Source organism: Suricata suricatta, chromosome 7 (assembly GCF_006229205.1).
Source record: "Suricata suricatta isolate VVHF042 chromosome 7, meerkat_22Aug2017_6uvM2_HiC, whole genome shotgun sequence".
Lineage (NCBI taxonomy): Eukaryota > Metazoa > Chordata > Mammalia > Carnivora > Herpestidae > Suricata > Suricata suricatta.
In genome coordinates this window covers 102,595,530-102,622,690 of record NC_043706.1, presented here as the reverse complement: position 1 = coordinate 102,622,690, position 27,161 = coordinate 102,595,530, and the positions used below count along the sequence as shown (strand labels likewise).

The 27,161-nt window shown below is 38.0% G+C and overlaps 1 protein-coding gene across 2 annotated transcripts in view; it reads left to right on the top strand.

The window, feature by feature from the left end:
• The first annotated feature begins 14 nt into the window (after positions 1 to 14).
• Positions 15 to 27,161, top strand: part of MCM9 (minichromosome maintenance 9 homologous recombination repair factor) — a 103,420-nt gene continuing 76,273 nt past the window's right edge. The window contains exons 1-8 of one of the 2 annotated variants that reach the window (XM_029943724.1): positions 15 to 136; positions 1,630 to 1,684; positions 2,762 to 3,080; positions 11,819 to 12,135; positions 13,269 to 13,350; positions 18,358 to 18,558; positions 22,093 to 22,218; positions 23,608 to 23,727. In XM_029943724.1, coding sequence (XP_029799584.1) covers positions 1,652 to 1,684; positions 2,762 to 3,080; positions 11,819 to 12,135; positions 13,269 to 13,350; positions 18,358 to 18,558; positions 22,093 to 22,218; positions 23,608 to 23,727 — 1,198 coding nt within the window. In that variant the 5' untranslated portion in view covers positions 15 to 136; positions 1,630 to 1,651. The remainder of the gene's footprint in view (positions 137 to 1,629; positions 1,685 to 2,761; positions 3,081 to 11,818; positions 12,136 to 13,268; positions 13,351 to 18,357; positions 18,559 to 22,092; positions 22,219 to 23,607; positions 23,728 to 27,161) is intronic. The other variant, XM_029943725.1, reaches the window with a different exon arrangement.

Genomic DNA, 27,161 nt, shown 5'->3' with positions numbered 1-27,161 from the left:
GACCGGCCGGCGCACGCGCCCCGCCCCGCCCCCCAGGGGCCTCCTAGCGTCCCCCGCCGCCAGGCCCGAGCTCTCCGCGACCCTCAGCCTTGGGAGCAGCGCGTCCCCAGTGGCTTCTAACACTGCATATCCGCCAGTAAGTGACAGCCGCTCCCTGGTTTCACCGTTACTACTATTTTTTTAATCCTGCAGTTCGCCCCAAGTCTCTCCCACATCTGGTTAGTTCCCAAACTATTCAACTCCGGGATTGGTCGGGCGACTGAGGTGCCGGGTTGCCGAGCCGGAGAAACGTCGGAGACCTGCCGAGGTGTTGTAGGGCAGGGGCTGCGTCCAGCGTCGGAAGTATGGAAAGCAGTCCTCTGAGTACGAGCTGGCTCAGTGTTCTCCCAGCGTCCGCGGGGAGCGGGGCAGGCAGGCGGGGGGAGGCGCCCACAAGACGCGGGCCGCGGGCGAGAGGGGCGGGTCTTAGGACGCGGCGCGGCGGGGATCCACCAGGGGGCGTGGCTCCGGGTGGGTGCGGCAGCCTCTCGGCGGGCGGCGGGCGGGGATTCCCGCTGGTCCTTTTGCGAGTCGCCGCTGATTCGCCTTTCTGGCTCTTACCTGCCCTTCTCTTGGTCCAGAGGATGAAGTAGCACGTGCTTGTATTTTGACTCCAGATACTCAAATAGATAAAAGGAAAGGGAACTTGAAAATTGTAGAACAGAAAGAATGGGCATGTTTATAGGGTTAGCAAACTGCTTAGAAACAGTTGAACAGTTTTGCGCGGATTTTGAACAGGGAATGCTGTTTTCAGAAAACATGCTATTTCAGAAAAAGACCAGGCGACATGTAATCTGACTGTAGTTTGAGCCATGCATTCTGGAGCTACTCCCTCTCTGCTCTCTATATATGGAGCTGTCTTTTAAATTATTAAACTTGTGACTCCAGATTTAGTATGTATTTATAGAATTTTTAGCAACCCTTGGGAGTCCAGTTTCTTTGCTTTAAGCAAAGGCCACGTCCTGGAAATACTGTATGATTAGTTACTTTTCAAGTAGGCTTTTTTTCTTTATATTTGGCTGAATTTATATTACCTAATAAATTATCTGTCCATGTATTGGCCATAACTTGCGCTCACTCATTCTGGACATACACATGCATCTGTCAGTCTCAGACTGGCATCTGTAGTTGTTAGAATTCTTGGCCTGTGACACATACTTCCCCGCCTCTTCCTCCCCTTAACTCCTTTCACACCTTCTAGAATAGTAGGTTCTTAGAAAAAGCAAAATAATGCTAATAAATAGCATTGTAACACATAGGATGCTAAAATGTGAACTTCATAAGTTGTCTTTTAACATGTTTTATTTGTTGAACTGAATGCAATATATGTTGGTTGAATGAAAGAAGTTAAAGTACATTTGTCCTCCAGAAAACCAAATAAGATTTTCTTAGATGATCCATTTCAGCAGTTTATTTGGAACTGTCCATTGCCATGTCTGGGATTGTCACCTCATTTAAATTTAATCCTTCTCTTCTTTGTGCTCTTATTCATATTGCATTTTTACCACTATTAGAGCACAATTTCATTTGATCTGTCCCTTGGTTCTTTGAGAACATTGAGGATCTTTTATTGTGCTTTTTATTTCCCAGCATGGTGCTGTGAACATGATAGATGTCTGCCTGGATACATAAACTTCGAATGGAGGTAGGCCCTTATAATCTGTAGATACAAATTTTCAAAAAATACATTGCCAGGGAAATAAGATAGGTGAAGTAATGTAATATGGTGTATTTATTTTCAGTCCTAGTTATTTATTTAAAGTCTAATTTTCCTTCCCTTTCCTCAGTTTAATTATCTAATTCCTTTATACTAGAATATAGTGTATTTTAGCTATTTTTGCTGATTATTTTTTTTTCCTGAGGCCAGTATGTTTCCTAGGTTAGAAAGAGAAAATAGGAAACAAGCTAACCTCAAAATGTAAATTTCTGAACCGAATTTGTTAACTATTTAAGTCAGAACTGACTATCCACAGGGGCACTTGGGTGGCTCGGTCAGTTAAGTGTCTGAGGTCAGCTCAGGTCATGATCTTGCAGTCTGTGAATTTGAGCCCCACCTAGGGCTCTGTGCTGATAGCTCAGAGACTGGACCCCACTTCAGATCCTATATCTTCTCTCTCTGTCCTTCCTCCACTTGATCGAACTCGCTCGCTCGCTCTCACTCTCAAAAATAAACTTAAAAAAAACCTGGCTACCCATGTATGTTCCATTTATGTAGCAGAATACACATGAATGTGTGTGTGTGTGTGTGTGTGATGAGAGAGAAAGAAGGATATATTCTTTATATGAATAAAACCTAGAGCCAGGACACATACAAAGAACTCTTCCGGAAGTAACTTTAGCCAGAAGACTGCTATTTAAGATACACTTAAGAGCAAATGTATATACGAACTGTGGTTGAAGAAGAGGGAAGGGACGTTTATCATAGAGTTAATGAGGAGATAGTTTGGGGAAAAGATATAAGAAAGGCATTGGACCATTTTGGGTTTCAATAATCAGTACCAACATAATTCTTTGACTTAGGTTTAACTTCACTTTCTTAAAAAATACATTTACTAAGTGGTTGTAACAGGTAATTCCAACCTAATTAAGTTTTAAATTTGAATAATACTTTCAGTTTATAGTGTGACCCAAAGTCACGATGATTTACAACCAGTCGTTTTTGTTAACTTGTGTTTAAGTCTGCAGCATCAAAGGAATAATATGGTCCTTTCTTTTTCTTTAGTCACCTAGATTCAAGATGAACAGCGATCAAGTTACATTGGTTGGTCAGGTGTTTGAATCCTATGTTTCGGAATACCATAAGAATGATATTCTTGTAATCTTGAAGGAAAGAGATGAAGAGGCTCATTACCCAGTTGTGGTTAATGCCATGACCCTTTTTGAGACCAACATGGAAATTGGGGAATATTTCAACACATTCCCAAATGAAGTACTGACAGTTTTTGATAGTGCTCTGCGAAGATCAGCCTTGACAATTCTCCAGTCCCTTCCTCAGCCTGAGGGTGCCTCTATGAAGCAGAATCTTCATGCCAGGATATCAGGTAAATCACTTAAAGATTTTACTGCCATGTTATTCTCTAGGAACATTTTGAGAAATCCCAACACATACTGAATTCAGAGCACTGAGAATCAATTGATATTTATACTTAAAAATATATGTATTGTGTAGTCAATGGTCACTTTTAGAGCAGAGTAATGATTTTGTACTGGACATTGGAAGGCTGTGGTACTACCCATGCCAATCGAGGGGAAGGAGAATGTGTGGAGACAGCAGTATGTTAGTGTGTACATATATATGCATAGATATGTGTGTATAAAATTATAATTCAAAGCAGCCTTATGAGCTTATGTGACTACTAACAAAACAATTGATAATACAAAGAATTAGAAAAGTGGTAGATTCTCTCTAGTGATCTTCAAAACAATTTTAGGAAATTTATTATTTTTATATATGAAGTTTAGCATTATACTGGCCACCTATTAGGCACTCAATTTTTGTTGAATGAATGACAGATTAAGTATCTTAATTTTTAAGAAGCAGCCCCTGGTGGCAAAGCTGTACTTTTGAATTACTGTAGTCTGTGACTTAAGTTGGAGAGCACACAGACCATTTTGTTTAAAAATAAATACTTTATGGTACATTTCAGAAAGGTGGGGATTTATCATCAACAAAAATGCTTGCTGTGATTCCAAAAAGATGAGTCAGTATGGTAGAAATCTTTGGAGAAAAAAATTAAGATTCCCCCAAAAGACCATGCATTTGATTTAATTGAAAATATAGTATTTTATCTAGAGTAAAATTATGAATATTATAAATCTCTGTGTCTCAGCACACTAGTTAATTTTGGTAGGATCAAGAACAAATATTTCCTGGGGCGCCTAGGTGACTCAGTCAGTTAAGTGGCCCACTTCAGCTCAGGCCATGACATAATAGTTTGTGGGTTTGAGCCCCGTGTCAGGCTCTGTGCTGACAGCTCAGAGCCTGGAGCCTGCTTTGGATTCTGTGTCTCCTCTCTCTCTGACCCTCCCCTGCTCACACTGTGTGTGTGTGTGTGTCTCTCTCTCAAAAATAAACAAACATTAAAAAAAAACCAGATGTTTCCTTATAATAATGTTGCAAAAAGATTGTTAAAAGAGGCTTTAATGTTAGTGAAATGGTATTTAGGAATGATTTTAGGCTGTCCTTACATTTAGATATTTTTCCATGCTTAGTTTACCAAAATTTTGTCTGCTTAAATGACCCTATTGGTTTCTGATAAATTAGCCTATTTTTTTTTCTAGTTCTCTGAAAAAGCAAATTGCAAATTATGTCACTACCATGGTAGCATTCCTTCTACAATATACCATGTGTAGGCACTTGCTAGTCTCTTGGGAAACCATACTACTATGGTAGAGCCCCTAAAGGAGTTCAAGGCTGTAGAGGAGATAGCTGTGTAGTCAGATATTTACCAAGTGGTTTATGTATAATCAAAGATACATGCCCAAGTACATATTAAACATACTTGTAAAGGAGCTTAATGGCAGCTTTTATGTTATGTGATGCATGCCTCGTTCAAGGTATGTGCAAGATATATAAGCTCATAGAACAGGAAGTGAATTCTCCTTGGAGATTCACTGGAGATTTCAAGAAGAGAAGGGGATGGAGGTGTCCCAAGCAGAATGAACCAGGCATGGAAATAGTCTGGTTTTAAATAGCTTCATCTTGGACTCTAGGCAAGGCATTTATAACAACGTAGGTTGCCTCTGTGGTAAGTCTCCTTAGGAACATAAGACATTTTCCAGTGTTTTTGTGGGATATGCATTGTTCGTTATCTTCTGGGATTTTTATTAGCGTACAGTTTTCGTGCTATTTCCAGTGGTTTTGATGAAAGGTCTTATAATACAAAGATAGCATCAAAGTAAATAAGGAAAACACAGCTTTCACATATTATTTAAAGTAGTGATTCACAAACATTAATGGCAATCAGAATCAACTGTAGGGCTTGTTAAAGCACTGATTGTTAGGCACCACCCACAGAATTTCTAATTGAGGAGATCTGGCCTGGGGCCCAAAATTTACATTTCTAACAGATCCCAGGTGTGGCTGAAGCTACTGTCCCGGGAACTGCGTGCTGAAAACCAGGGACCTGAAGTAATTGACGTGGACGTGTCTCTAGCACAGATTTGGACCTGTGGACCTATCGCTGTTTATTTCCGAAATTTCTTTTTGTTCTTTCTCACTGAATGTGCCAGAGAGAAGCTTTTGTGTTACTTAGGAACACATACAGATACATGTTATATCTAACATGTATAGTTACTTGGTAACCTATATAGCAAGACAGGAAGATTAAAATAGTCATTTCTGTCCAAGCACTGTCTCTTAGCACCTTTTTAGCACTAAAATTTTGATTATGTATGGTTAATTTGGCTTAACATCTTATTGCCTTTATCTTTATAAGTGTATTTAAAAATCAGTCTGAAAGGAAACAAATCTGAAGATGAAATATACTCACCTTTATTATCTTAAAATAATACTTTACTATATACAAAATAACCACTTAATCTGCCATATTTTAGACACATTTGCTCAAAATTTCTAAAAAAAATAAACAAATTTCTAACAGGCACCATGTACATGATTCAGCAAATGTAAACTGCTCTTTTGTTTCCAATATAAGAACATTAAAGATTACATATTGCCTTGTATTGTAAAGTTATGGAAGATAATTGAGAGCTAATTTGCTTAGAAAATTTAGTTGTAATCTCTATATAGCTTTTTCTTCAGAGATGTAACTGTGTAGACACGGACTCCTGCTGGGGTGAGCTGCGGGAAGTTCCCTCATCCTGGCTGCACTGGGAGAGGAATGCAGAAAAGGTTGGGGAGCATCCGCGGAACACTTGGAACTGAGCCCTGCTTCCCTTGCCTCCCAGGTGCCTGCTTCCCCAGAGTGTGATATCTCACCAGTGCGGCTCCTTAAGCTGACTGGAATAAAACCAGTGTGTGTAGGCTTATCGTGACGCAGCGTGCCTAGGTTATCATTTGCAAAGAAAGGAAGGTGTCTCTGGATTCTTCCTTTTCACTCTCCCTGACAGAAGATTTCTCTAGAGATGAAAGGCATTGTTTATACAACGGTGCATTCATTTGACCGTTTTGCTTACAAATTCCATTTGTGTGAGCCTGCGTATGTTAGCCTGGATGTAGGGATGTCTTCTTGTGGAAGGGAAAACTTTGATGCACTCTTCATGGCTGAGAGTTTGCCAGACCAAGTAAAGGGCCTAAGGAAAGGTACAGAGGTAAGAAGCCCCTGTATGCACCAAAAAATCCAAGCATTTTTGTTCTGGACTGGGAGATTTGAGGCCACATATGGTTAAGGTGAGGTGAGAGAGAGAGGAAAAGCCCATTCCCCCTTCTCTTTTAGTCACTAATTTTCTCCTTATTGGAAAATGCATATTAAAGCACTGGCCTGGGCACAGAGGGGCATGAAAAGGTCTCAAGAAGTGACTCTCCCCTCCACATATAACATGGCTAAGGAAGAATGTAAGGCAATATGATGAGATTAAGGCCCTAGATGAGTGGTACAGTCAGTAAGAGGTTATGAATGTCACTGCCATGTTGTAACAGCATTTGGAGGAGATCTTGAAGAATGTGATCTAAGACCCAGGGCATGAGTAGGGCATACTAGAGGCTAGGGTATTACTATTAAGTTAGAGGAGGGGAGGGAGATTTAGTGACTGTTACCACAATGTAAGTTCTTTCTGTTCTTAGAGGGAATCATATGCAAGTCAATGGAGTTATGGGATGGAGGATTTAAATAGGTTCTTCAGGGTTCAATGTTGAGAAAGTTATGGGCCCTGACTAGCAGGTGCATATGTGTGTATACATAACATTTTGCCTGAGTTTCAAGAAGTTTAGAGCTTTCCTGAGGTCCAGCCATATCCTCTAATCCAGAGCCTTGATTTACATGAGACATTAACCTGCATCCTGAGGTCAGTAAGGATGTTGCAAGTGACCAGGATAGGGAGTGGGTAAGCCATGTGCTATGAAGTAGGTCACCCAGTCAGGCCAAACCCCCAGGGGAGCATGGAGTCCGTGGGAGTGTGGTAGGGGGTGGCAGGGATGACCATGAGCCTTTTTTGGCAGTTATATCTGAATTTTCTCTCTCAGGTTTTGCTCATTTTGTAGAAGGAGAAAGACTCCTCTTTCAACTCTGTGTCCCCTTTTATCCTCCATGCACTCTCCTTTTCAAAAGTAAATGTTCTGGCAGAACACATTCCTTCTTCAGTAGAACCTCCTGTTCGTTCCTTTTACTTCCACCACACGGAAGCTACCCTCACCAGCCTTACTACTGACAGTCGCATAGACAAACAGGGTCACTTTATTTCTCTTCCTTTATTTCCCTGCTGGATTTGATACAATTGACTCCTCCCACCTTATGAAATTCGAGCCTTGGCCCCACTTGGGAGCACCCTCTTGCCCTTTCCTTTCTCTCTAGCTGTGGCTTCTCTCCTTCCTCGTAGGAGCCTCTTCCTTCACTTGAACCATAGGTGCTAGGTTCATATGTGGCCTTATTCTCCTGGATCCCTGCGCTCTCATAGGGTGGCCCCTGTTTCTGAACCTGAGCTTCAACTGTGCCCATATAGTAACAAATACCAGCTCTACATTTTTTCTTAATTTTAGCCAAAATGTTTCTCTTCAGCTCTGTATCCACATACCACCATGCTTATCAGATGTCTCACACTAGATATTTTCTTGCAAACTCAGTGTATCAAGAAGTGTACTTATAATTTTTCTCCACTCTGAGTCCCACTCTAACTGAAAATGGTATTTCCTTATCTATTCTTTCAGTAGATATTTACAGTTTGATTACTATGTGCCTTGCAGAATTCCCTAACTATTAAGGGAACCAGAGAACTGGGAGTCACTCTCAATTTCACCTTCTTCCTTATACTTTATCTCTACATGATCTCAAAGCTAACATAGTATCCTTCATATCTCTCATATCTATTCCCCTACTTCCTAGCCTTGCCATTCATCTTTCTTTAAAGTGTGTTTTGAATGTGTGCTGTTTAGAAAACATGGTGAATAAAATCTACCTCAGTCCTGCTTCTGTGGAATTTATATTCTAGTGTGGAAGCATAATAATTATTTTATTTATATTGCAGTAAGTGGTATGAAAGAGAGGAACAGTGTGTTAAAGCACATAAAAGAGAAAATTCAACCTGAGGTGAGTTAAGGAAAGATTATATTTAGGAAAGGATATTTAACCTGATCTTTTAAGGAAAAAAAAATGAAATTTTCATGTATAAGAACTAACATTTAAATAGTGTTTGCTAGGGGCACCTGAGTGACTCAGTTGATAAAGCATCAGAGTTCAGCTCAGATCATGATTTCACAATTTGTGGGTTCTAGCCCCACAACTGGCTCTGTGCTGACAGCTCAGAGCCTGGAGCCTGCTTCAGATTCTGTGTCTCCCTCTCTCTCTGCCTCTCTGCTGCTTGCATTCTGTCTCTCAAAAATAAATAAGCAATAAATAAATAGTGTTTGCTATGTGGAAGGTACTGTTCTAAGAAACTTCACGTATATGAATTGTGTTCATCTTATGACCCTGTGAGGTAGGTTTTCTTGTTATTGCCGTTTTACAGAAGGGAAGTCTGAAAGGCTATAATTTGGGCCAAGATCACACAGCTAGTTGGTAATAGAGCTGTGACTTAAACCCAGGTATTCTGGTGCAGAATCCTTTTTCTCAATTTCTATATTGCTTCTTAGTGTGGACATTTTTGAGGAGCAGAGGAGACACTGTATGTGAATGTTTGAGTGAGTGTTTAGAGGGCTTGGTGTGAGAGGAAGGCCCTGTAGTCCAGTCCAGACTTGATTCCTTATTCTTAGATCTGTGGGCAGCCATGGAAAGGTTATAAGAAGAGGAGATTTGGACTTAGGCCTTCATTATTTCTTTCCTGGATTACTGTAGAAGCAATGGAGGGTATGGTGTTTTATTCTTCCATTCTAAGGTGCTATTTATTTACAGTAAGATACTAACAAATGTAAGATCACTATCTAGGAGAAAACTATAATAAAATTACATTTACTTTTATTTTCAAACCAAAATTTGTTTGTAAGCCAGAAATAGCAAACAATCTATCTAAATAACTACGTAAGACTTCATCAGTTACGTATGACTTCAGGATATTAACTACCCAGAGAGCCTGCTAAATTACATTGGGCAGTCTGTAGTTTTCCTTGGGGTTCTGCAGCGATGCAAGGCATCAGAGTGATATAACACTTCCACAACTAGTTCTTGTGATCTTAGTTTTTTTTCAGTTTTAATATATTGATAATATAATTTAAACTGAGCAATCAGTTGCATCTGAAGTGGAACTAGAATGAGAAAAGTAGAAATGGTATGCAAAATGATGTTTTTTTAGGGGCCAAGGAAGAGAAAATTGATACTAAAAAAGCTAAATAGTTGTTACATTTTCTTAATCCATTTTTTCCATTCTTTTTACCTTGCTCATAATTGTTGGTAGAATTTGTTTATACTTCATGAAGGAAATTGTATTAATAATCCTGTTTCCCACTTGAATAATTCTATTTTCCTATCCTCTGTATACTTATATTAGAGAACACTTCATGATTTTTTGGAAACACAAAAATAACATTATTTCAAAAAATATATTTAACCATATGACCCAGCAATTCCACTCCGAGGTATATGCCCAGGAAAATTGAAAAGAGATAATCACAAACAGAAACTTGCACATTAATGTTTGTAGCAGCATTATAATAGCCCAGATGTGTAAACAAACCAGGTGTCATCATTTGATGAATGGATAAACAAAATGTGGTATATCCATACAATGGAATACAATGGAATATTTAGCCATAAAAGGAAATGAAGTACGGATACATGTTTTAACATAAATGAGTCTTGGAAACATTATGCGTAAGTGAAAGAAGCCAGATGCAAAAGGCCGCTTATTTATGATTCCATTTATATGAAATATCCAGAGACAGAGACAGCAGCTTGGCGGTTGACAGAGGCTAGGGGTAAAGGAATGGGGAGTGACGGCTAGTGGGTACAGGCTTTCTCTTTGAAGTGATAAAAATATTCTGGAATTAGATAGTGGTGATGGTTGTACAACTTTGTGAATATGCTAATAAACACTGAATTATACACTTTAAAAGAGTAAATTTATGGTATGTGAATTATACCTCAGTTTTGAAAAAAGTATTCCTGTAGGAAGGAAAATAGAAGTAACTAAGAATCTATAAAGCAGTGTTAAGGGTTGCCATAATATACATTCATTCCAGTTAAGACCAAATAAGAAGAAAAATCTCCTCTTAACATTCTAGGATATAAACTAAAAAAGGACATGGTACTCCTAAAACATAAGCAATGTGGACGTGAGAACAAGACCTATTTTAAATGAGCAGCTTTGGTTGTGGTGTGTGTTTTACCTGGTTGTAGCTAGAAATATTGGTATATTCTTGCTGGCTCAACATTTAGCTATATGCAGCTAAATTAACAGATGCCTGAAATCAATAATGGGAAATAGCATGGATATTTTTTTAATGACTAAAATGCCTATTTATCCATCTCCACCTTCTCTGTCTATTCCTGCCCATGCAGTTTCACATTTGTCAGCCCTGGGGTCGCCTTGGACAGAAAAAGGAGTTCTAGTGGCAAATGTTGGCAGCACCTGCCTTGAGCATACAATATCAGCATACAGAGAGCCGCAGCCAGCAACAGAGAAAACTCAAGTCTGTCTGTAGAGTAGTAACCTGTAACACTGCCTTCATGTACCCTGGTGCCTTAAGCATACGGTTCATATAACCTGTTTGCTTTTTTTTAAATTTCATACTTCCCAGACTACCTCACTATTATAATTAATTGGCTTTCAGAATACAGGGAGAAAATGTGCTGACCATAGAAACCTAAAGTATAATCAAAACTATTATGGTTATATCTCATGACTTGGCAAATCTGATAGAATTATCCTCAGTGTGCACATTTTCTAGATTTCAGAGCTGCTGAATTCTGAGGACAAGACAGTGTCCATGAACTGTCATGAGGCATGAACCAGCATAACAAATGCTACCTTGATAAACCTGTTAGAAGGCAGCCTTTGACCATCACAGCCGGCATCTCTCTACTCCAGTGGTGCATGGCAGCCACACATGAGAATGGGGATTGTCTGCCTAAGAATTTTCTTTGGCATTTTGTAACTTTTAAGCTGACTTTTGATAAATGGTGAAAAACATAAGTTTTTTAAAGGATAAAACAATGCTGTAGGTAAACCCTGAGGTAATTCAAGGCTTGGAAATGGATTTGTGTATTAATAAATTCTGAGCCTACCTAAAAAGGCAATAGCCTTCTGGCACTGTAGGACTCTGGTCATTATGCTGCCTTTACCGTATCACTCAGCTTTGTGGTTTACTCTGTCATCAGTTGATTTTATGTGTCGCAGAGGGTAGTATATTCTTGGTTGAATGAGGTTATGATTACATAACGTATTTAGATTCTACTGAGATAGCCCTCTTTAAGAGAATTGTTCCTTTTTTTAAAATCCTGGTTATTATGTCATATGGATATGTACTTTTAAAAAGAGTCTACTGATCATTGTTATTTAAAATAATCTTTTTCTGTTAATTGAATTGGTCTGAACTTATTTCTTAAGCAAAACTCAATTTTTTTTCTGAAAGTATACCTTCTACCCCAGGAAATATGAGAAGACTATATTCCATAGAGTCAAATCCCAAGACATAAGTTGATATGGTTTTTTTGTTGTTTTTCTTCATCAGGGTTGCCCGTTTGTCCTGAGCTGGTGAGGGAGCACATCCCTAAAACCAAGGATGTGGGACACTTTTTATCTGTCACCGGGACAGTGATTCGAACAAGTGTGGTGAAGATCCTGGAGTTTGAGCGGGATTACATGTGTAACAAATGCAAGCATGTATTTGTGGTCAAGGCTGACTTTGAACTGTACTATGCCTTCTGCCGGCCGTCCTCATGTCCCAGCTTGGAGAGTTGTGATTCTTCAAAATTCACTTGCCTCTCAGGCTTATCTTCATCTCCAACCAAGTGTAGAGATTATCAGGAAATCAAAATTCAGGAACAGGTAAATGATCTAAGAAATGAGAAAAATCACAACTTTGAAGAAGTTTTTTTCAGCAATGGAAAATTACCAAGAGTAGGGACACATAAAGGATTACAGATGGGACTTGTGTCATAACACAGTACAGATGTACGTATATCAGAATATAGTCTTTAGACACCAGGCAGTAATCATCTCTGTATAGAGAGCATTGGAAAAAGGGTTGTGGAATGACTTAATAATTATGTTAAAATAAAGGGAATATTTAAGAAGTTCGAACTAGCTGCGTTTAAGAAATTAAGTGGGTTTAAATGGTTGTTAAACATTGGAGTACTCAGGATTTGAGGTTTAAGCCCATTTTTTTATTTACTATGTCAAATGAGGTATACCTAGACACTCCTTAACACGGGAGTGTGCCAGGGTTTCCTTGCTGCTGAAAAACAAAGGTGTATTCAGTGTCAAGGACTCAAACTCCTGTCTTTCTATACCATTCTTAATATGTGGCCTCTTTCCTTAGGGTTTTCTATAATCTAGGATGGCAGTTACAACTCTTTCACCACTGTACGCTAGTCAGAGAGCAGGAAAAGGGAGGGACAGGCAACAGCACTGGCCATCTAGCCAAAGTCTCCATATGAGCAGACCGCTTTGAAGTCTCCTAGGGCATGTGTACTCATTTCATTGGCCAGAGCTTAGCCATATGACCATATCCATGTGCATGGGAGCCTGGGAAATAGTCTTTTTACTTGGTACATGTCCATGTGAAATAAAACCAGGGTTCTGTCACTAAGGAATGATCAGAGGAACAGAGTGATTTGCCTGTGTCTTAGGACTAAAGATCAGGAAAGAACTGCATGTCTTTTCTAGGTAAATAGCTTTGGTATTATGTTTAATAGCTGAGGCATGTGTTTATTTTGAGCATTCACAAGGTAGATTATATTTGGAGGTATTTTCCATATCGATGTTTTTATTTTACTCTAGTTTTAGCAAGTTTGTAAACAGTGGGCACAGTTTTCAAGAAAATTTTATAAATTCCCATCATAATTAAATTGTATGGTAATACCAGGGAAATAGAAACAGTAATTTCAAGAACTGCTGGGCTTCTGAATACTTAGCATGTATTTAAGCATACTTAGTACATGTCTCCTTTTCCTTGCTAGGTTCAAAGGCTATCTGTTGGAAGCATTCCACGGTCTATGAAGGTTATCCTAGAAGATGACTTAGTAGACAGTTGCAAATCTGGTGAGAATTAACTTTTGCTTGCTTTTATAAGAGGCCCTTAAATATTGACTAGCAAAAAGTCACTTTTTATTTTCACATGAACACTGGGAAGTGAGTGTGGAGGCTTCATTGCTCACCTGGAGAACAGAAGCTGGCATAGAGGTGGGAGGTGATACGCAGCAGGAAAGAAGCTGTGGCTTAGCAGTCCAGGCCAGCCACTGTGTTATAAGTGAAGAATCTGACTTGCCTGAAGAATCTGAGGTCACATGGAGTTAACTCTCCAGAACTAGAACATGAACCCAGAAGTCCCACTGACTTTTCATCCAGGAGTCTCTTCAGCACGTCCTTGCTTAACAGTAGCAACTTAAAAATTGTAGTGCATTTAGTGAATCAGGCCGCATGGTTCTGTCAGATACTGCTGTACTCTTCATGGTATCCAGAAGAAAGGAGGTGATTGTTCTCTCTCCTCTGTGCTTGTGACCCCACTGTGGGAGTCACATTGATTTTGTCCTTTGAGGGTTCTCAGTGTTTCCATTAGCCAGTTCCCCAAATTGAGAAGGAACTCAAAACCATACTGAAAGAAGGTGTTTAGCATGAAGAAGCCTCAGGAAGGACATGGCAGCTCACTATTCATTAATTGGAAGGCTGTCATACAGAAGTAGAATTATAGTTACAGAAGATTACTGTTGAGTTTCAGTAGCCTGAAGCTCCAGGAAGGTAGATTTTCTCAGACAATGGTTTCTTTTCTCAGTGACAGTCAAGCAGAGGGTGTGCAGCCTCTGTTAGTGACTTAGGCCTCATGATGGCCATTGATCTGAATGATATGCAGTGTTCCAGGCAAATCGGAGACTGAGCCTCAGAGCTATTCTGGAAATCGGAGGGCTTCACAAGAGTTGTTGTGATGTCATTCTTGGTTATATTTTGATCTTGAGGCTAACCAGACAACTCTAAGCTCTTTTTTGCCCCATCTCAACTCATCTTACCCCTCTTATTCTGCTCTTTGGGGAACCCGGGAAGAATCAAACTTAAAACTGTTTGTGGGAGGGCAGGGCACCTGGGTGACTCAGTCGGTTAAGTGCCCGACTTTGGCTCAGGTCATGATCCCACAGTTCGTGGGTTCGAGCTCTATGTCAGGCTCTGTGCTGACAGCTCAGAGCCTGGAGCCTGCTTTGGATTCTGTTTCTCCTTCTCTGTTTGCCCTTCCCCTGCTCACATATGCTGTCTCATAAATAAACATTAAAAAAATTAATAAAAGGTATTTGTGAGAAGGCAAGGATTAGTATTGGCCCACACGTGTAGAATGGAAATTTTCTACATTGAATTTTAAAATTACTGTGTTTATTAAAAAAAATGATAGGGAAGAGTTTTATTAGAAAAATTAAGATGTTAGGTTTTGTAAATCAGTGTTACTAAAGAGAGTAAATATTATTTTCTCTTTTGCAGTAACCACATTTAAATATCATGAGATGTTCGTAATAAAATTTAATGTTTTTTAAACAAATGTGGTATTATTTTACATAATGCGAAAAGAAAGAATGAAAGAATAAAGGGTTTTTTTCAGCTGTTGGTAGGCGCTAGGACTATAAAATGTACATGGCACTGTCAGCTAAAGGTAAAAATCTCAGAAAAAAGCAGACTAACTTCAAAAGTGTAATCTAAAAGTTTTAATCAAAACCTTTTTCTCTAACCGAAGTAACTGAAGTTTTCCATATTTTAACATGAATATTCTTATCTATCCTGTTCCCTCACTGTCTCTTTTTACCCAGACTGACAGGTACTTCAAACTCTAGTATACAGTTTAAATTAAAAGTCTTTTGGATTTACAGACTTTCATTCCCCAAAAAAGGATGTCCTAGTTAGCTTCTCTGAGGTTCCTCCTTCTAGCCCTAGAAATGGCAGATGGCAACCTGTCTCCCTGAAAACCAGCAACTCTGCTGCCTGCACACATTCCCAGGCTTTGACCACACTTGTCTGTGAGGACGGTACGAGGTTATTCTTTCTTTTTCCTCTTCTTATTCCAAATAACTTAAAAACTGTTGCTTTTACTGCTTGCCTAGCGGTTTCTACTTGCTATTTACATTTAAGTTACGTTGAAAGTGGGTTAAAAAATGGAAATGGTTGGTAAACCTTAGCCTGGTGTCAAAAATTGTGTCTTAATTCACCTCAACATTTCCTGCTTTAAGTATTCCCTGTTCTCTCTCATACCTTAATCTTACTAACGCTTAATCTCAATAGAAAACATATAACAAAAGTGTAACCCCTGGACAGAAACAAGCATATCTGACCTCTTATTCTGATCCCTGTTCTCCCCTACCAGACAAACCAAAAGTGCTTCATATCTCCAAATTCCACCATTTCTCTTTTTTTAATCATAGATTTCTCCAAATGCTTCATTTATAAAATATTTGCTGAGCTGCCGTTTCTTAAAATTATCAGGCAAACACTATGGAAGTAGAAGAGTTCAGTATATATAGTCAAGAGTAATTCTTTAACAGGGTACCTGGGTGGCTCAGTCGGTTAAGCGTCTGACTCTTGATTTTGGCTCAGGTTATGATCTCATGGTTTGTGAGTTTGAACCCAGTGTCATGCTACAATGCAGAGGAGCCTACTTGGGATTTTCTCTCCCCACCCCCACTCTGCTTCTTACCCTCAAATAAATAAATACTTTAAAAAAATGAAAATAAGATGTTTTCATGCAGTTCATCTTGACTGAATTCTTTCCAAGCTATTTTTCTTTCATGTCTCACTAACAATAATGGATGGAAGCAGTCTGTCAACAGCACTTTTTTCATTTATCCACGCTGCAAACCTCTGTGGGAATCAAAAGATAAATGGCATAATCCTTGCCCTTCAGGAATTTACAGTCTGCTTAGGAACCCCAAACTGACACAGAGTAATAAAGTTGGAGGTTATGTCCTGAGAACTGCCAGTGTGGCAGGAGGTCAGACGTGGGTGGCTGCAGTGGTAAATCAGTTGCAGGAGACAGAGTGGCACAAAGAGATGAGATTATCAGAAGTAAGAAGGTTAGCCTCCTGACAATAACATTGTTCATAACTTTTATTACAGAAAAGCTTGCATATAATAACAAGGTTTAGTATAATAATAGCTAATATTTACTTATTGAGCACTTACTGTATTCTATATATTGTATATGAAATAATTTACAAACATTATCTAACTTAATTTTCACTGTTCTGTGAGAGATATATATATAAATAAATAAATAAATAAATAAATATATATATATATATATATATATATAAAAACTATTCCCATTTTCTAGGTCAAAACATAGGCTCAGCGAAGTTAGGTAATTTGCCCAAGGACATAACCAGTGAGTGGTGGAGCTGGGATTTGAATACATATCGGACAAAATCAGTGCTCTTGGCCATTCTTCAGTGTTCCACATATTCCACATTAATCACTGCTTACTGAAGTCAGATTACTTAATGGGTGCAGTATCTAAAAGTTAAGTTCCTCGTTTGACTAATTTAGAAACGACCTAAGTATAATCCATTAAAATGACCACAGTAAAGGACTGTTCCAAATGCTTATATAAAGTTGCCCCAATCATTTTCATCTAAAAACTGAGGGCAGTAGGTATAGTTAATGATCATAATTCTTGATTGGCTTTGAAAATCATCTAGGCAGTGGTTTTTCAAGACTTGAAAACTTGTGTTTCACCATTTATTATGAAGTTGCTTTTGGCTGGAAACACGCTCTCCATTCTGTAATTGCTTCCACCACTTCCACGCATTTAGCATTTACAGAACATTTTTCTTCAGAAAATCAAAAGCTCTGCAGTTTACACATTATACATTGAAATTTAGAGAGTAAAAGGCATTTTGCATGAGCAAATACCGTATATTTGACACAGGCTTAGATATGAAGACTTTCCAGTTATTTCAGAGACACTGTTTGTTGAGCAAATTATAAATACCACCAGACTGGGTATGTCCAACATCTTATATTCAAGATTTTGAGAACTAGGATTATCTTCTGTTCTTCTGGCCCCCTTTTCTCCAGTGCCAGAATTCTGAATTCCAACCATTCATTCATGTATATCTGTTAATTGATGGATTGAATTGTATGTAATAATAAGCATAGAAGTCAGTGTTTAGAGAATGTGCCCATAAACTACCCAAGGCCTCTTAGGAAGATCTGTAAAAGTTTAATATTCTCACCAGGATCGGGAGTTTCCTCAGGTGGGAAGGAACCAACCAAGAAGGAACAAGCAGGGTGTATCTTGTATTTTCATAGTTTAGGGAAAAGGGCTTTGAAGTAGAATAGTAGTTCACTCATCTCTTAGTTCATTCATCTTTTTAAGTCAGTAAGTAAAGTATTAATAAATACTGTAAGTAAAAATCAGTGCCTAGGAAACTAAAGCTAGTGTCAGTTATCACAAGATTGTCTCCTTTCCTGACACCAAATTGATGATAGTTTCACCTTCTAGCTGAAGTTCCCACACGTTCTTTGAATGAGAACTATATGGTTAGGGATTCTGAGATGAACATTTTGCCCAATGTAATGATGAATAAATCATCCAGTAAACTGTTTTCCCAGTGAAGGCTAATAATTCGGTGTGATTATCATGTAGCAGATTCACAAAAAGAAGAATGCTGACTTTAGCTTTTAGCTGTGCAGATACAAGTGCCTGTGAAAAAAGAAAAAACAAAAATGAAATCTGTGGTGTTCTTTTGGCTCCAGTTGTTTCCTGGATGAGTGTTTATCATTCTAAACCTGGTAGGAGAGTGGTTTCTTTCTCTTTTGTAAAAGTATTTATTTATGTTGAGAGTGGGGGGAAGAGAGAAAATCCTCAGCAGGCTCGGTGCTCAGCAGGATCTCAGCACGGGGCTCAAACTCAGGACCAAGCCAAAATCAAAAGTGAGTTGGATGCTTAACTGACTGAGCCACCCAGGGGTCCCAGAGTGGTTTATTTCTTATTTCTGGTTCTTCGTCATGCAAGTCTGTGCCCAGCAAGCAGTGTGGTACTACTGGACTTTGCTGCTACTCGCTGCTCTTTCCTAGGTGATGACCTCACTATTTATGGAGTTGTAATGCAACGGTGGAAGCCCTTTCAGCAAGATGTGCGCTGTGAAGTGGAGATAGTTCTGAAAGCTAATTATGTCCAAGTAAACAATGAGCAGTCTACAGGGATCATCATGGATGAGGAGGTCCAAAAGGAATTTGAAGATTTCTGGGAATCCTATAAGAGCGATCCCTTTGCAGGTTTGTGATTAAGGGTATAAAGATGACAATTATTAATGGCATTTCATTCAGTAGTTAAATATACAGTCTGTGGTTCAGAGGCAGCCTTACATGCTACATGAAATCAGTGGCTGAATTCAAAGGGTGGTAGCATTCATCAGTACTTCTAGTCATAGTTTCCCTTTGAGTGCTTTTCTGATACAGTCTTTTTTCTATTTAGAGATCTTCCTGGAAAATCTTTTAGATGTCTAAAAGAATAGACTGCCAATTTTCTCCCTTTTTCACCAAATACACAGTTCCTTCTTAAATAAGCAAAACTCACTCTTTTATGAACCCTCATCGTAATAAAGCCCATTTCTTTTCTGATGTACCTTAGATAATTAAGACAATTTCATGTTACTTTAGCTCAACATTTTTAAATATGCATGAAGTAGGAAAGAGATGATGAGAGAGAGAAAGATGCAAAAAGTAAGCTTTGTCATCACAGCAAACACTTTTGACCGTGACACTAAAACATAATTACATAGACTAAAACATCACACAAGCCTTTGGGTTCATAGAGTATTTTTTATTTAAAAATTCCAAAAGTATAAAACACCAATTAAACCTTCAAATGTCTGTTTTCATTCTTCCTTGGAGGCATCCTCTGAGAAAAATAAACTAAAGCCAGTGATAGACTATTTCTAATAAACTTCACCTCACATCTCATACATACTGATTATTCTTAAATCACATACCGGACAGATCCATTTCACAAAATAAAATTATTTGCCTAACTTTAGGCAGTTTGCTTTTATTTTGTGGGATGATTTTTTTTTTGCTTCTGCATCTTGCATGTAATGGAGTGGTTCCTGATCCCTCTTCGATCTGATCTGTACAGAACTTAAATTCCCCACATTGTGGCTTCTTAGGAAGCAAGCCCATAAGAAGTATTTTTAAATGAATCTTTTAATTTGAAATGGTTTCTTAAAAAAATTGGTCTTTAAAACTGTAACTCTTCCTTGGACTACAGTCATTTCATAATCGCAGTGCCACAGCCCACCTCTTCCTGTAACAGCGAAGGAAGAGCATCATACGTTGCTCTGTTACCAAACCATGAGAAGTGCTTTGTGCTGGTGATTAAAGAGTCTATTTTAATTAGAAGGTTATGTATACACAACTTATTTACTGGATAAAAGGAAGGAGTAAATATAATGACCTTGTGAGGAACAGAAGAAGACAGAAGATGAGGCAACTTTTTTTTTTTTAGTCTGAATGAATTTTGCTTAGTATCCTAAGTACCAGTACACAGTATTTTACCATTTCAAAGTGTATGTGTGCTAGTTGAGGGGATCTGTATCCAGAAGGGTGTCTTCACTTTGCTAGTCTAAAGCCAAAGGGTCCCTCAGAGGTGGATCTGCTTAAGACCTCATACTGTGGGTATTGTCTAGGAGGAGCTGAAGGCTTTGTTCCAGTCTATAGTAACCTCAGGGATCCTTGGAGCCTGGTGCTCAGATGCTGGATAGAAACCCAGATGTAGGGATTGGGGTCTTTGGGGCCCAGGCTGGGTTGACTCCATTATTTTAGATCTAAGAGGCTCTCTTTATTGGGGTAACAGAGAGCCATGCCACAAGAGTGGGGTAATTGGCTGTAGACATACTATTAACATGGTCTAGAGCCAGAAATTTGGGAGGGAGATAGTTTTTGGGATAGTATTCACTCTAATCAGTTCTCTTCCATGATACAGCCATGGGAACATCTATTGCCACGATTCAAGGAACTTCAGACAACAAATTTAAGGGATTTGTTCTTTCCCTTTATTTTTCCCTGACCTTCAGACCTGCCTTTATAGTATACCTTTTGTGTTAACTACATTGTCAGGAAATCCTGAGACCAGAAATAAGCACAAGTAATACAGGTGATATAATAGTTTAACAGTTGAGTGTGTCAGGCTGTTATCTGGTCTATGTGCTGTATATACACTTACTAATTCCTTTCATCCTCACCAGTTCTATGAGATACCATTATCATCTCCATTTTACAGATAAGGAAACTGAGGCAGAGAGGTTAAGAAACTTGGCCAGGGTCACACAGGTAGTAATAGCATCAGGATGTGAATTCAGGCATTTGACCCCAGAGCCTGTGCTCTTCATCACTGGGGTAGGTTTCTTGTCAGCACCTCAATCACTGAATCCACGTTTATTCAGCAGACGGGGCACTTTACATAGACATCTGCCAGGTCAGTTTGCCTGCTCTGAAACCTACCTGTCTGGGCTACTCCTTTCTTCTCTTGTATGTGTAGTCTCTAGATTCTGGTCAGAATTTACCTATTTGCTGTAAGGTCTTATTTGCTTACTTCATCTTTTTTTCTCTGGGTTTTCTACCTCAGCAAAGGGAGGAATTCCCTTTAGTAGTTAATGCTGTCCCTTCCAGGATTTACTAATTGTTTTCTGATCCCCATTTTACTAAAAGGTTTTCTTTCTTCACCATTCCTGACACCCCAGATCATATCACCCTACCTTAATTGCCATTGGATCAATTTTGATTCATTACAAAGAGCAGCTTGTGTGTATAGGCCCATAAATTGTGGAGGAAGCCCCTTTCCTTGCCCTTCATGCTTTGGCAGAAAAGCTTCTGGAACTGGAATAATCAGCTAAAGGAGTTCTTACATGATTATTTTCCTCGTCAGAAGACCTACCTCTGAAACATGAGTACAAACATGGAAATCCTGAAACACGGCATATTAGTTACCAGCCTGTAGACATACAGAGTACCATCACAGCTCAGGACAGCCTTGTTATAGATTCTAAGAGCCCCTACTGGTTGATTATGCCAGGGGTCAAATAACATACCCACGTTATAGGTGGGATAGGCAGATTCTCAGATTTGGTGTTTTGACATTGATGAAAACAGAAACTCAAATGTGATATTCTTTTATTTAAAGTACATGGAGAAATCTGAGACTTCGGCTTGAATGGCTAGAATTGTAGTTTATAATCTCTTAAATACTCCGATACCCTTATTCTAGATAAAACAGGCTTTACCAAACTTTTCACAGCAAAATGCTGAATTGACACCTAGGGTGGATTGATTTTACTTCTCTTAGACCTCTGGAGATGCTCCATGAGCTCCAGGTACTTCTTGTATTTAAAGATTACTGGCTCCTACAATCTGACTTCATTGTTTGAGATCTAGCACCTTCAATTTATTGAGGCAGTGAAGTAATTTTACTGACACTACTGCACAGAAAGTGTAGTGGTATTTTAAAGGGATAATGTTGGCTTAATGAGGGAGTAAAGGAGACTCTGTCCCTTGCACAGTATGATAAATTTATGGAAACTTAAGCAGGATGAAAATAAAAGCAAGGGATGAAAAACAGACTTTTCATACCATGGCATTAATAAGAGAAGACATTTTACAACTAAGTCAAAGTTATGTAATTCCTTTTAGGCATTTGGAAATGGTCCTCATGATCATTTTAGATGGCGGAGTATGTTCATAGGAAGTTGGAAGGGAAGTTTTAGATAGGATTTCTTGAAAACTGTTGGTAATATCTGATCTTGCTGCCTTTCCTAGGAAGGAATGAAATATTGGCCAGTTTGTGCCCTCAAGTTTTTGGGATGTATCTAGTGAAGCTTGCTGTCGCCATGGTGCTGGCTGGTGGGATTCAAAGGACCGATGCTACAGGAACACGGGTCAGAGGTTAGTACCTACTTAAAACTGAGAAATATTAATACATACAAGGTGAGAAGCTAGAATCTTTCTTTGAATAAAAATTGCTTGTTGAGCTTTATGTTCTAACCATGATCTTTTAAACCTGATGACAGTTGTCCATCTAATACTTGGTCCAGTATCTGTAAATCAAAAGGTGATTTCTAGAATTCCAAAGACTAAAAGAAATCTTAAGTTTTTTTGATGAATATATATTTTTGCTCCAACCTATAAGGGGTGCCACAAAATAAAATCTTTATATTTTGATTATGTTTTCCCTGGATCCCCAGTCTCTCTTCAAAAGGAAAAGATTAGAAATAGTGCTTTTTAATATTTCCAAGTCAGCGTCTCTCCATCTGTGACTGTCCGTTTGTTTCTCTCAGACTGCTGCTTGCAGTCATCTGCCTGCTGCTTCCCCTTCTGTTCCTAGGTAGCAAGTGTGCAGTCTGCCACGAGGTGCTGCTGGAGGTCACACATTCAAGCAAAGATTACTCTAAGTGTATAATTATGTTCAAATGGCAGAAAGCTCTTTTGCAACTAATACATTTACCTGACCTGAATCTGGCACAGAGTAGGTTTATTACGGCCCTCATACAGGCCACACGAGGGTCATAACAGCCAAAGACTGAAAGGACATTGTTATACATAAGGCCATTAATATGAATTCTAAAACCATATGGTACAATATAGGATAATAAGATGTGTATGTATTGTATGTTTTGATCACCTACTATTTGCAAGGCACTCTGCTAAATGTGGAGCTTAAATAGGAGTTTCCTATTAATATATTTAGGAAATACTTAAATGTTTTTGATCAGTGAGATAGTACATACCACAGGATATTCATGTATTCATTTATGTTACATTTGAAAATAAGTACTTTAAGGTAGAGATTATTAAAATTTTCATAAAATGGTCTTCACTTAAGTGTTGTAATCAGAAGTGATACTTATAAAGCACTTACAAAGTCTTGAACACTTAAAAATAGTTAAAAATGGAATAAAATATCTGTATGGCTTGCATGGCGTGATTTAATCAAGTCGTTTGGTATTTAAAAATAGATTAAATACAATCAACTTTAGAGGCCAAAAATGTCTTAAATGTCAAACATACGCCTAAACATCTGGAAATAGCACAAAGTATATTAATTTAGATATTAAATGTCACATTTAGAAATCACTTAAAGATTGTTACTTTATAGGATAGTTAACTTTTCTAAGGATATCTGCTTAAATCCTTCCTTAATGACCTTAAGTACACAGCAGAACCATAAAATATAAATCATGATGGCACTCCAAGTGGACCATTTTCTTTTTGATTAATTATACTTATTCATGGGTCTTTTCATAGAAATTTAAAACTTTATTAATGGTTTTCTAGGTGAATCTCATCTTTTATTGGTTGGGGATCCTGGCACAGGGAAATCTCAATTCCTCAAGTATGCAGCAAAGATTACACCGAGATCTGTGCTCACGACAGGAATTGGATCTACTAGTGCAGGTATTTTACTTGACAGTTTCAATTAATGTGACCTTACGACAGAGGCTAACACAATGTGTTTTTCTTATGAAAACGTACCTTAATTAGGATAAATTTCAAGCTAATTCTTGAGTTATTGCCAAAAATGGAAATTCATAGCAGTACTTTTGTAGCTGTAAGAAAATATTTCAAAAGCTCCACCTTCATTTAAAGTTATTTTCCTAAAACTTATCCCACATATCTTTTTGCATCTGAGTTTTGAAAGATCCTATTTGACTGGGAAAAAAGAAACAAGGTTGAAATAAATGGGAAAAATCTTACATTACAAAAGTAGATCAGTGGCCTAGAGCTTGAGGCATTTTTGTGCTCATAGATCTCCTGCACAACAGTAGCTCCTACTGAAAATTCTTAGGTAGGAAATTTGTCTTAATATGTGGAAAGCATACTTTCATCATTACAACGTGGAGCTTCTTTCCTATGTTGTAATGATTCTTCAACACGTACAAATAAAAGCCTTTTCAGATAGAATGTCAAGATTTGATTATAAAGTAACTTTAGGAAAAATTTTTTAAATGTTTTGATGCCATTTTTTATTTTATATTGTTTTGATTTAGGAAATAGCTCTCCTGTACTTCTGTTATAGGCTCTTGGTCTCACACATCTTACGTTATTTGCTGCCTGTTAAGGGAAGCCTAACGTTCATGGCCTGTGCTGAAATTTCTTAGGAGAAGCGTATACTATAAAACTTATCATAAAGCAGTAAAAGCTGTATTAATGGTCCTATATAATGAGAGCCCCATTCTAAGGGGCTCTCAGATTTTGAAATATAACTGAATGGTACATTCAGCATTGATGAGAAGGGATTTGTAAACTGAGAGACATAAACAAGGTTCAGCATACTGGAAAGGGTAGTAAGCAAGAATATATAAAGAATACTTTATGTGCATTTAAAATTTATGACCAGGTGTTCTAGAGTTCTGTATAAAATATCAATAACAAATAAAAATGTTTGCCAAGTAATTATGTAGAACGTTTCCTAAGTTAATTATATGGAGTGCCAAGAAATGAGTCCAGTCTATCTGCTGGGCGACTAATAATTTCAGAATATATGGACAGTTTTCAAGTGAATGCCGGCTGATTCACATTTCACTAGCACTTTTCCCTCTCTTATTATTTTTTTTAATGCTTGTTTCTTTCGGAGAGGGAGAGGGAGAGCATGCAAGTGAGCGTGGGAGGGGCAGAGAGAGACGCACACAGAATCCGAAGCAGGCTCGATGTGAGGCTTGAACCCACAAACTGTGAGATCATAACCTGAGCCAAAGTTGGATGCTTAACCGACTGAAGCACTCAGGCACCCTTCCCTCTTTTTTTAAATGTAAAGATCATAATCCAAATATGACAGAAAAGACAGGTATAGGGAATATAAATTTTAGAACTATAGGAAAGTTATTGCTACTTCTCATCTACTCAAAGGGCCTGATTAGCCTTTCTTCAAACTGTGTATCGCAACCGCTTAGAGTCATAAATGCCAAGTTCAGTGAGTCAAAACCAGCACTTTAAAAATGAAATACAATAAAATATACCAGAATATACTGCACATATAAAGATGCACTATACGGGTGCACTGTCATGAAAATTAACATAAATACTTGTGTTACAGGGTCATACTTTGTTTTTTAACTATGGATTATAGTCAGAAGTTTTGAAAACCACTGCCATAGACTTCCTTGGTAAAACCAGAAACCCCAAGTCTTAAACCAGAAGATAAGACCACATGGAAGCCTAAGGTTATAGGTTATAAATGAACAAATGCATACATGCTCCTCAGAGTTCCTGAATGTTTTCTCAGCTTAGTTGATATCCTCATTCCCTCCAGCCTACTTGCCTCTCTCGTCTGTGGCATAGGTAATTTGTTCCTGTTTATATTCTCATGACAGAGCTATTAACTGTGATCAAAAAGGAGAAAAATTGTTCCAAACATTTTAGCTATAATCACATAGTGTCTATAAATGAGGCTAAACCAGGGTAAAAATAAAACCCACATGCTATAGTTCCTTAGCTCCTAATGTTTGAATTCTAAATATTACAGAATCATAAAAATTGCCGAGTTCATAGTTTTTAAAGTCTTAACCTTCTGTGAAAATCAGCTGTTTACAAATTGATGTAAAAACCTAACCCTTGGTGTCAATACAAAATCTATCATTGTAATTAGTCAGAATAAAAACTCAGCAGTAAATCGCTTTATTTCTAACAAGCACATATCTTTTTCATGTTATGTTAATTATTGAGCTCTTTGTTGGAAATTTTTACTTTTATTCTCATTTTAATATTTTACCATATTCTTAAATTTAATTGCATTTAGACAAAAATGAAATTTTCTTCATATAGTTTTAACAGTTGGATATATTTTATTTTTAAAGTCTATGAACTAGTTAGTGGACAGTATTTTAATGATCTGGTATATTAAATTTCAAAATTTAACATTTACCAAAATTTTGCTTCACAAATTCACTTTTATAGAATGACAGGAAATATATACAACTTAGAATCCATATTCAGACAAATGCCCTTTTCCCTTCCTCAAAATGAAAGCTTTAAAAAGTGCAGTATAAAAGTTTTAGATATGAAGGCACTGCATAACTCTGCATCATATGGCTAATGTCTTGCTTAGCAGCAAGAGTAATGAGAATATTCTACACATAATTTAATGGAGCATAAGAAACTTTGAGGAAGGACCTAGCTCTCATCAAAGAAAAAGAACCCTTTGGCCCACTTAGTTAACGGATTCCTTTCCAGGATTGCTTTTAAAAAAACTTATCTGGAAAGGCTATCTAGAATATGTCAACCGCAGATATGCCTAATCTTATTCTTCATGAATGTCCAGGGATATGGAGAAGAGGACCACATGTGTGAAAATATATATATTTCCAAAATAGTGACTTATCTCTTATGATAAAGCTAAATACACCTTCCCAAATACACTGTTTTTATATAAATGCTGCCAACAACAGATGATCTACCAAATCAGTTTTGAAAAGTTCATAGCAGTTTTATAAATCTAACGAATACATCTAAGTCATTATAATATCCTAGTCTCAAACTTAGGGAGTTTGTATCTGCTCTTGACATGTTGAATTCAATAGGTGATAGTGATGTATCATTCAAGGAATATTCTGATGTCTTAAACTGTTATAAAACAAAAACCACAGCCAGAGGACTTTATAAACAATTAACCACATTTGTCATCATCTTAGGTACCAAGCTGAATGCTATCTAACTTTCCATGTGATAGTAGCCATAAGACGGTTCACGGTGGCCTGGAAAATCAGTTCCTGAAGTTCTTGGTAGCATATACTTGAGTTCAAATCCCTTCTTTAAGTACAGGATAAGAAGAATGGAAATTTGCCCCTTACATTAAACCAAACTATTTATCACAGAAGAAACATTTTACTTGC